The sequence below is a fragment of the Sander vitreus genome, chromosome 24 (assembly GCF_031162955.1).
Source record: "Sander vitreus isolate 19-12246 chromosome 24, sanVit1, whole genome shotgun sequence".
In the NCBI taxonomy this organism is placed as follows: Eukaryota; Metazoa; Chordata; class Actinopteri; order Perciformes; family Percidae; genus Sander; species Sander vitreus.
Window position 1 is genome coordinate 8,822,731 of NC_135878.1, and position 10,164 is coordinate 8,832,894.

Genomic DNA, 10,164 nt, shown 5'->3' on the forward strand with positions numbered 1-10,164 from the left:
AGGGTTAAGACTCGGTTTTAGGATTAGGGTTAGAATTAGGTTATGGTTAGGGTAAGGGTTGAGGTTAGGTATCTAGTTGTGAAGGTTAAGGTAAGGGGCTAGGGAATGCATTATGTCAACAGGTCCCCACAAAGATAGTGCCACAAACCTGTGTGTGTGTGTGTGTGTGTGTGTGTGTGTGTGTGTGTGTGTGTGTGTGTGTGTGTGTGTGTGTGTGTGTGTGTGTGTGTGTGTGTGTCTAAAATGTCCTTTTTGGGCTTTGATATGTCTGTTGAGTGTAATGGGGGTATGCATATGCCAAAGACCAGGGTAATGAAAAGCAGGACGTTAAGTAAACCACTGTGATCTTTAGAGCAGCCCCACAGTGATAGCTGTTTGACACAAGTGGATACAGCAGCTGGTTACCACCATGAGACTTAACTACTGCCTGACCATCCTTCATGTGTCCATCTTAGCGGCTCTCTTCCTCACTTTGGATGCTGATAGTAAGTTTTTGTTATTCTATCTACTGTACATTGCTCACTCTCAGTCTGAGCAGGTCTTCATTTTTCTTTTGTTAATTAACGTGTTCAAGAATAGGAAGAAGTTAAACGATGTTTTGCATGTAAAAAATTATAAAGACCGAAAAGGTTTTAAATACACGTATTATACCTCGCACAGAAAATCCAGGGCAGGCGTACAGACAATCAAAGACTCAATGGTGCAGCGTTAAAAACTTGACAAGGAAGTAAAGTAGTCAATAAACTAGATTGATTATGAATGTTTTTGGTTTAATTCCTATGAAAGGGAAAAAGTAAAAGACATAAGATTTTACTCTGTGAAAAAAACCTAAAGAAAACCAATGACTTCCTGTTAAAATTGGGTCTTTGATGCTATAACGCAGTAACTTTAGCTCATTGTTTGCACCTCAGGAGGATCTTTATGGAGCATCTTTAGATGGTTGATGGAAAATATTAGCCATTCTTCTCAAACAACCATTCCAGCAAGTAAAAATGACAAAGATTTAGCTTTTTCTTGGTCCACCTGCGTCATTTTTATTCTGAGAATAACGATTACAAGTAAAAAGCAGGCTACATACTGCATGGCAGAACAGCATTGTAATAAGGTAGGATCGCCATCAAAGACATTGGGCCAGGTCTTTTGCTATGAAATTAAGCCTCTTGGTCACTGTTCTAGCTTCATACTTGGCATCACTTTCTCACAAGTTTCCCCTCCTTCATTAAGATTCATTGGCAGACCTTGATCCCAACCATGGCTTCAACACCCAAACTCTAACATTAAGTAGTGTAAACTTAACCCTTGTGTTGTCTTCCCGTCGCCCATGTAACTTTTTGTATTTCTTCGCTTTTCCTGACTCTTGTCCTAATGTTTTTGTCACTTTTTCCAACGTTTTTGCGCTTTTTAAAAACTTTTTGTCACTTTTTCCAACGTTTTTGCGCTTTTTAAAAACTTTTTGTCGCTTTTTTTGAAGCTTTTTTTTTTTTAGACTTTTGTCAATTTGACAACAGTGAACTGACCATTTATTTTACTTGTAAAGAGCCTTGTATGCAACCACCCATGTTATCTTTTTGACAATTTGGTTGAAAGAAATCCAAATTTCTGATATAGAGAAACTTTGAAAATGGGTCATATTTGACCCGAGGACAACAGGAGGGTTTAAACATTTTTAATTTAGAAGATTTAAGGTCGCACAGAACCCAATGCAAAAAAAAGTGCTTTAACCACAGAAATACCACACATGATTTGCTGACCTGAATTTGAAGTTTGATGGCTGCAACTGCAACATTTCAAACTTTTTTCTGTGCTGACTCTTTTCTTTTCTACTCCTGCAGACTGATTTTGAAAATGTTACATCACTTTTCACTGCTTTCATGTTTTGTCATCATCAGCTGGTATCACATTGCCCCAGTCATTTCTAATCTTCTGTCATTTTTTTCTTTCGCAGGTGAAGTTTCAAATTGTAAAGTTGAAATTAAAGTAGGCAGCACGGTTTATGAAGCTCTCCTTGGAGAAGACCTTCGGATTAACTGCACAGTTGCTTTTTGCAACAATTCACAACCGACAGTCTCCTGGTATAAAGTTGGGGAAACTAAACGTGTCCCTGTCAAAGGCTGCAGTCACATTAAAACAGAGTGTAAACTTGTAAAGCATTTAGAAGGGATATCGTTTTTGGTCTTTGAAAAAATACGCACAAGTGACTCAGGTGTGTATCAGTGTAAAGTGGGATGCAGTATGAGTCTTGAGATCAGCGTCTCTGTCCATGGTGAGTGATCCTTCTGCACAGCATGGATTATACTGGACTGTACAGATGCTGAATTCACTCTCTCACAGTGATATCGCCATTTCACATGCATTATATGGCTTACATTCTTTATTGAGGCTGAGTCAAATGTCCTCTTTTATCTTGCAGAGAGCCCAGAAGACACTTTCTGGCCATATGTGTACCGTGGTGTCGGACTCATGGTGTTTGTCCTCATAATGCTAACTTTATGTGTTGCAACAAGATGCTGGTGTAAAGGTGAGGAGTTTTGAGCTTTACATACAGTGATTGTTCAGCAGCAGAGGCACTCTGCAGACGTCCTGATGGTTGGATGAAGGTGTAATCTAAAAAAAACATGAAAAAATGTCACAAAAGAATAAGAACAACGATATAATACAGGACATACTATATAACATTACTATAATCATTCTGAGAACAGTAACTAATCTCTCCTGTTCTCAATCCAATCATGCAGGAGAATCCAGGCACACACCAGATCTGAGCTGCCAGCCCTCTCATGATGCATTGCCTCCCACTCATATCTATGAAAACGATTAGTAGTCTCCATGTCTGTGCCTTGATATCAATCTGCTCAGTTAAAATGATTCATATCAAAACATTTCAAGATTTTGTAACCTGCAACTTGTATCTCATTTATTCACACACTGATACTTGTTTATCAATGCTTGGCTTTGTTGTTATGCTTTGTATTTTTATGTAATATGCTTTGTGAATGATTAATGTGCTTCTCATGGCCTTAAAATGAACACGTACATTTTTACATTGACCAAATTAAATGATTAATTGATCAATTTCTTTAAAATGATGCGTTTACTGTTGTGCATACTATTAAGTGAAATGGAGGTATGCATATGCCAAAGACCACCGAAAGCAGGAAGTACACCACTGCAGTATCTAGAGCAGACAGTGATAGCTGTTTTACACAAGTGGAGACAATAGCTGGTTTTTGAGTGTTTCCATCATGAGACTTAACTACTGCCTGACCATCCATGTGTCCATCTTAGCGGCGCTCTTCCTCACTTTGGATGCTGATAGTAAGTTTTTGTTATTCTATCTACTGTACATCGCTCACTCTCAATCTGAGCAGGTCTTTGTTTCTCTTTCGTTAAGTAACAAATTTACAAATAGGAATCAGATAAATAGAGAGATAGAGATAGAGAACTCTAAGGAAATTAAGGTGTCCAATAGCTTATACACAACATACATACACATAAGCACACAGACATATGACATCCACGCACACATACATAGTACAAAAATACAAAGGAAGATATCAATAGTGTGCCCTTACAGTAAAGTTAGATTGTAGCATGAAATAATGTTTTGCATGTTAAAGGTTATAAAGAGTGAAAAGGTTTCAAATACACTTATTATACCTCACACATAAAATCCAGAGCAGGCGTACAGACACACCCAAAGACTCAATGGCGCATTAGAACTCAACAAGGAAATAGATTGGACGTGAATGTAGTTAGAGTCTATTTATTTCCTATGTAGGACAAAAGTAAAAGACATGAGCAACCATGTCATAAACGTAAAGCCTAACTGTGTTAAAAATAAAGAAAACAACCGACATAATTGGCTTTGTAAAATGGAAGTTGTAAAATGGGTCTGCTGCTATAATGCAGACTGTAGTTCATTGTTTGCACCTTGAGAGGATCTTTATAAATATGCGTAGAAGGTTGATGAAAAATATTTTGGTAAGAATAAACACATTCATAATTACATAATGTATAAACAAACATTTGAATTTGGAAGATTTTAGGTCGCACTAAACAAAAAAAGTGCTTTCACCACAAAGATACCACAAATGACTTGTGACCTAAAGTTATGTTTGATGGCAGCAACTGCAGCATTAAAAGCTTCATCCGTGATCTCATTCTTTTCTGTCTCATTCCTAGACTGATTTGGAAAATGTTAGATCACCTTTCACTGCTTTCTGATTATGTCATCATCAGCTGGTTTTAGACTTTCCATCAAGCGTGGATAAATTGTCCAATCTTTCCTAATCTGTATGTTTTTTGTTATTTTCCTTTTGCAGGTAATGATTCAACTTGCGACATAGAAATTAGAGTACATCGCGGCATGGTTCATGAAGCTCTCCCTGGGGAAGACCTTCGGATTAACTGCCCAGTTGCTTTCTGCAACAATTCCCCACCGACAGTCTCCTGGTATAAATATGAGACAGCTATTGCATCTGTCCCTGTTGATGTCAGCAGCAGCAGTCACATTAAAATAGAGTGGACACTTGTAAAGCCTTTAGAAGGGATATCGTATTTGATCTTCCAAAAAATACTCAGAAACGACGCAGGTGAGTATCGGTGTCAAACAGGAGACAGTGTGAGTCATAGCATCAACGTCTCTGTCGATGGTGAGTGTAACATTTTTCACTAATTTAATACATCTATACTAAACTGACCTAAGAAACCTTTGTTCACATTGTACAGCTCATATTTCTAACTGCTATTAACAAAATGTCTATCTTTGTATCATTAAGACTTAATTCTGTATTATTTTATAGGATATGGTGAGCGTAATGTTACACGGAATGACACAAGTTAGAACAGTTTATATATAGTGTTGTGCTGCGACACTGCTATTCCACATGCTTTCCAAATCTTAATATTAATCTGCATCCTGTTCTTTCAAACATCTCTGTCCATTGTGAGTGAGCCTTTCTACACAGCAGTATTATACCTAAACTGAACTGTACAGATGCAAAAACCTTTATTATTTCCCAAATAATCCGATTGAACTTGATTCTTCTGTGGCAAATAAACAATCTGAATGCTTTTCAGGTGAGGTCAAGCTCACCACCGTTACATGGACGACTTTGAAACATAACATAACTCTTACAATGATATGGCTGTTTCACATGCATTGTACAGGTCAAAACCCACCAACAAACATTATCTTTTTATGAATCAAGTTTTCATATATGCTTCTTTGATGCTGAATCAACTTTTTTATCTCGCAGAGAGCACAGAAGAGATTTTCTGGCCATATGTGTACCGTGTTGTTGGAATCATGGCGTTTGTCATCATAGTGCTAACTGTATGGGTTGCTTCAAGATGTGGGTGTAAAGGTGAGAATGTCTTATTATTTCATACAGTGATTGTTTAGCAGCAGAGGCACTGTGCAGATGTCCTGATGAAGATGGAATCTGAAAAACAGAACAGTAGGAAAACATGAAAAATGCCACAAAACAATAAGGTTATAATAATTCTGAGAACAGTAACTAAATCTCTCCTGTTCTCAATCCAATCATGCAGGAGAATCCAGGGACACACCAGATCTGAGCAGCCAGCCCTCCCATGATGCATTGACTACCACCACTATCTATACAAGTGTTTAGTAGTCCCTAATGTCTGTGCCTTGATATCAATCAGCTCAGTTAAAATGATTGATAACAAAACATTTCATGGTATTCAGTTCAAGATTTGGTAACCTCCAACTTGTATTTGATTTATTCAATTTGTTACCGATTTGTGTTTATCAATGCTTGGCTTTCTTGTTACTTTTTGTATTTTTTATGTAATATGCTTTGGGAATTATTAATTGGGTTTTTTTGGCATTCAAATAAAACAAATGTTCTTTTACATAGACAAAATAGGATACATTCCTTCATAATGATGTGTTTAATATGTTGTGAATAACGTTGAATATTGCTGTGGACTTCATTTTGTGCTTTTGTGTTCCTGTAAATCAAGTTGTAATAACACAGAAGTGAAATTTGTCACATGAGAAACCGCTATTGTTAAGATTTACGTGTGTGTGGAGAAGGTCACACATTCAAAGGTAAATAGTTTTGTTTCCTGTACAGGCAATCCTCTTGTGTTCATACGTCGGTGCAGATACCCTTTTTAAATGTGATTGTCTGTTTGTGTGTGTGTGTGTGTGTGTGTGTGCGTGTGTGTATGCTCTCTTTTGATTTCAATCAATTACACTATTTGTTGTGCTTTTGGGAGCCGACTGTCACCTGGTGAACAGGAAGCAGAATTACATCACACGTCACATTAAAGGTGCCCTGCCACAAAAAAACATTTTTACTTGCATTTTTTGAAATATGTTAGGTCCATATGTGTTTGTCTTATGTGGTGAATGTGAAAATGAGCTGCTACCTCCTCTGTCAGCTCTAGCCACTGAAAAGAAATAAGCGGAGGAATCAGGCCAATAACAAAAGCTGGTCGGTCTGACATCATGTTGCCTGAGCTCATTACTATTCATGAGCTCGCCCAGTTGCACTGGGTAAAGGATGCTGATAGCCAGGCTCTCATTGGTTAGCTGTTAGCCAATCAGAGTCAAGCAGCTTAGCTCGTTGAATATTAATGAGAACTGGCACAAATCGAGCTGAGGTGTGGCAAGGCACCTTTAATGTATGTAAAAACAATAAAAGGATGGATGTTGCTAACATGTGCTAATTAAAGGGATGAGGATGATGGGAATGTCATTAGTTCTGCAGGTATTTGGTCATAAAATAAAGTAATGGACAAGTGAAATTTGACCTGCAATAGAGGAAAAGCCAGAGGATCACTAACACCGTTAAGATACAAAATCACATTAAAAATCCATCCAATAGATGTTGAGATATTTCAGTCTGTACCAAAGTGGTGGATCGACCAACCTTAACTGCCATACTAGCATGGCTAAAAAAATATATATTTTAGAATGTTAGCCTACTTTTGGAGTTAAAAGAAATTGAAATAAGTCTGCATCTTTAATATTGATAGAGGAATGTGTTGCGTATCAGCAGATAAAAAACAAAAAATGGTGGTATAATCAACACATTCAGGAAAAGAAGAACGGGACAGTTGAGTTTAGTAAGAGAAGAAAGCGGCAGTTGGGTTTAGGAAACGTGACACGAACCCTGGTCTCCTGGGTGAAAGGCAAGCTAATTTCGCAAAGCCAAAGCACAGAATTGGCAGAGTTTGAAAAATGAAAATGCATAACAGGGAAGGCAAGGGCAATTAATACATTTCCTTTGATTTCAACACTGAAACTAAACTATCATCCAAGGATGCTCATTTCAGTATAAGTCACTTTTAACCAACAGGTGTTGAAGCACATGTTTGGAGCAGACAGGCCAAAAGACAGGGGAAAACCTTGTCTATTTCAGCTCATCATAAGATTAACTCTCTCCTCCCCTGAATCCAGGAAATGAAACGTTTCACTTCAGACTGAAACCAGCTACAGTGTTAATAAAAACTGAACTAAAAGTCTCCGCAGGCCTCACCGTGTGAAGTTCCATTCAAAAGGTCATTTCTACGACACAAATATTTTTTATAGAGAAAGAGAAAACATTAATTGTTGTGTTATTAAAAAAAATGTGTACAAGAACAAAGCTGACAATATAAAAAAACATAATTTTTGAGTCTCTCAGAACATAAGACATTTTAGAGTGTAAAGTTGTGATTTCATGGCACAAAGCTGTGACCACATTGACGGTCTGATAATGTTTTGTAGTCTTTTATAATCAACAAAAGTTGTGTCAAGGAGAGTAGTTTGCAGCTGATTAAATGGGCACAACAAACACAATTCAAAAGTGAGAAGTAGGGAGTTGGTCTTACAGTTTAGGGCTGCATGAAGCACCACAAGCAGCGTGGCCTGTGGGATGTGCTATCTCTGTGGTTTTGAAAGTGCTAAAAGCTGTCGTACATAGCTGCATTGCTTGCAAAATCCTCCGTGCGCGCGCACACACACACACACACACACACACACACACACACACACACACACACACACACGCATTCACTTTTGTCAAAGACCCCACCTATGACATGCTGCATCACCCACCACCCTTGTGGAACATAGACTCTTTGCCCCTATGCTTTAGAGTTACAAACAAGGAAGTACAACAACTTTGTGCATGTGGCTGTTTCCAGTTGTTATTACATGCCAAGATCTTTAAAAAGATGTGCTAGTTTCTTCATTATTTTACTTTGGAATAGTGAAAGTGGAGTAAATGTGCACAAAAATATGAATTAAGACTGAATTGGGGGGGGGGGCACTTGAGAACTCTTGCTTTAAAGCAAATTAAACATGGCTACCATCTAGTGGTGTAAAAGCAAAATTCTGCATTCTGAACTTAGAAGGGAACTGGCCATATAATTAATTTCCTAACAGTGTTAAAAGTAGGGGTATAAGAAAAAAATCGATACACTTGAGTATCGCAATATTTTATTTAGCAATACTGTATCGATTTTCAAAAATAATATAATAAAAATTTTTATTATTATTATTTAATTTTTTTAGTTTATGTGCAAAAATATTCATGTAAGACGGTGGTTCATGTTTATGTTGTGTTTAAACCCCCTACTGCTAGATGGCTATGCTGAGACACACCACTAGTGTCCTTGCCTAACAGTGCCTGACTTTTTGCTAGAAGCTAACAATGTAGCTATGGCTATGGCCTACTGGCCTAGTGGCTATGGCATAGCACAATCCCAAACTGGCAGTTTGATTTTCTGTGTACTGAATTGTTTACCTAAAGTAAACTTCGACTTTTATGCACATCATGTCTTTTTTTTCAATATTAGTTTTTCTAAAAATCCCATTATATCGCCTTACGCACAGTATGGAAATGTATTGCAATATATTGAATCGTGACCCATGTATCGTGATACGTATCGCCAGATTCTTGCCAATACACAGCCCTAGTTAAAAGCCACTCACCAAAACAAAGTGATTTTTATTGTGAAGTCCACTTGAGGTCAGCACAGCTTCCTCCAGATAAGCCTCAATGTTTTTATTAATAGTCATTTTTTTGTTGTTGCTTTAATAACATCACTGTTAACAATCAAAAAGAAACAAGTGCCTTGAGTAACAAATGAACTACTCACCCTTTCCTGTCTTTGTGAGGTTTGTGGAAACTGTAATACAAAAAAAGTTTATTTACATGAAAGATGTTTGGGAAAAACGTTGCAATGGTTCAATTCAGACTGTAGAGTTTAGTCGTTTGTTTTTTTTACCCCAGAGCCGCTGCGTCGAGGACAGAGGACTGTAGAGTTTAGTTCATTTACTACCTGACGTGCCTCGTGATATCGTCAATATTCAGCTGCCGGGCACGGTAATTGATTTCATAAACAATAAAAGTCCACTCAAGACTTATGTTTTTTTTTAAATTCTATACTCAAGACTAGCCAACATTTTCGCCCAGATAAACTGATTTATCCTAGCCTCTTTTTTTTACCATTTACTTAATACGGTTATATAATTCAACCATTTGTCCATTACTTGTATCGTTACTATGGTATTATTATAAAAGTATAGGCCTATATTATTATACTATTACCATTAATATATTATTACTATTTTAAGTGTTATCCCGGCTACTTTTAACTATTACGAGTGTTTTCACATTACTTCAAACTAAGTATTTTCTCATTACTTTTTACCATTTCCAAGTGTTTTCCCAATTTATATTACTATTAAAATGTTTTCCTATTATTTTTAGCTAGATATTTCAAGTGTTTTCCCCTTACCTTAGCTAACTGTTCTAACATTTTCATGCAGCAAAATCTTGATTGTCTTGTCTTGATTATGAAAACTTGACATTAATCAAAGTGACATTACCAGAAGTTGTCTTGGTCATGACAAGTTGACATTACATTTGTTTGGGATGTCTTTGTAATAACAACTTGACATTAAACAGGATGACATTATGTCAAGTTGTCATGACAAAGACATCTTCTGGTAATGTCACTTTAATTAATGTCAAGTTGTCATAATCAAGACAACCCAAACAATGTCAACTTGTCATGACAAAAACCGAACGACACTTAATGACAGAAGTCATGAACGTTTGACTTGTTTATAACGTTTATGACGTGTTCATGACAGTGTCATGTCATGTCATAGTTATGACAGTGTCATGTCACGATTAT

The 10,164-nt window shown here is 37.0% G+C and overlaps 1 protein-coding gene across 4 annotated transcripts; it reads left to right on the plus strand.

Moving 5' to 3' along the window:
- The first annotated feature begins 25 nt into the window (after window positions 1-25).
- Window positions 26-6,099, plus strand: LOC144512673 (B- and T-lymphocyte attenuator-like). Of its 4 annotated transcripts, none has more exons than XM_078243514.1 (5): window positions 58-485; window positions 4,323-4,652; window positions 4,803-4,838; window positions 5,259-5,366; window positions 5,554-6,099. In XM_078243514.1, the coding sequence occupies exons 1-5, from the start codon at window positions 410-412 to the stop codon at window positions 5,634-5,636; spliced, it is 633 nt and encodes a 210-aa protein (XP_078099640.1). In that variant the 5' UTR covers window positions 58-409; the 3' UTR covers window positions 5,637-6,099. The 4 variants fall into 4 exon arrangements, with proteins under 4 accessions (XP_078099643.1, XP_078099642.1, XP_078099640.1 ...); XM_078243515.1 differs by lacking the exon at window positions 58-485 and adding an exon at window positions 3,138-3,315; XM_078243517.1 differs by lacking the exons at window positions 4,323-4,652; window positions 4,803-4,838; window positions 5,259-5,366; window positions 5,554-6,099 and adding exons at window positions 1,946-2,263; window positions 2,411-2,518; window positions 2,736-3,244 and having other exon boundaries at window positions 26-485.
- Window positions 6,100-10,164: the final 4,065 nt, after the last annotated feature.

Excerpts from the sequence above, each read along its gene's own strand:
- LOC144512673 (XM_078243514.1), top strand. The coding sequence starts at position 410 with ATGAGACTTAACTACTGCCTGACCATCCTTCATGTGTCCATCTTAGCG. Across the intron at positions 4,653-4,802 it reads CATCAACGTCTCTGTCGATG|GATATGGTGAGCGTAATGTT; the intron begins GTGAGTGTAACA and ends ATTATTTTATAG. Across the intron at positions 4,839-5,258 it reads TGTTACACGGAATGACACAA|AGAGCACAGAAGAGATTTTC; the intron begins GTTAGAACAGTT and ends TTTATCTCGCAG.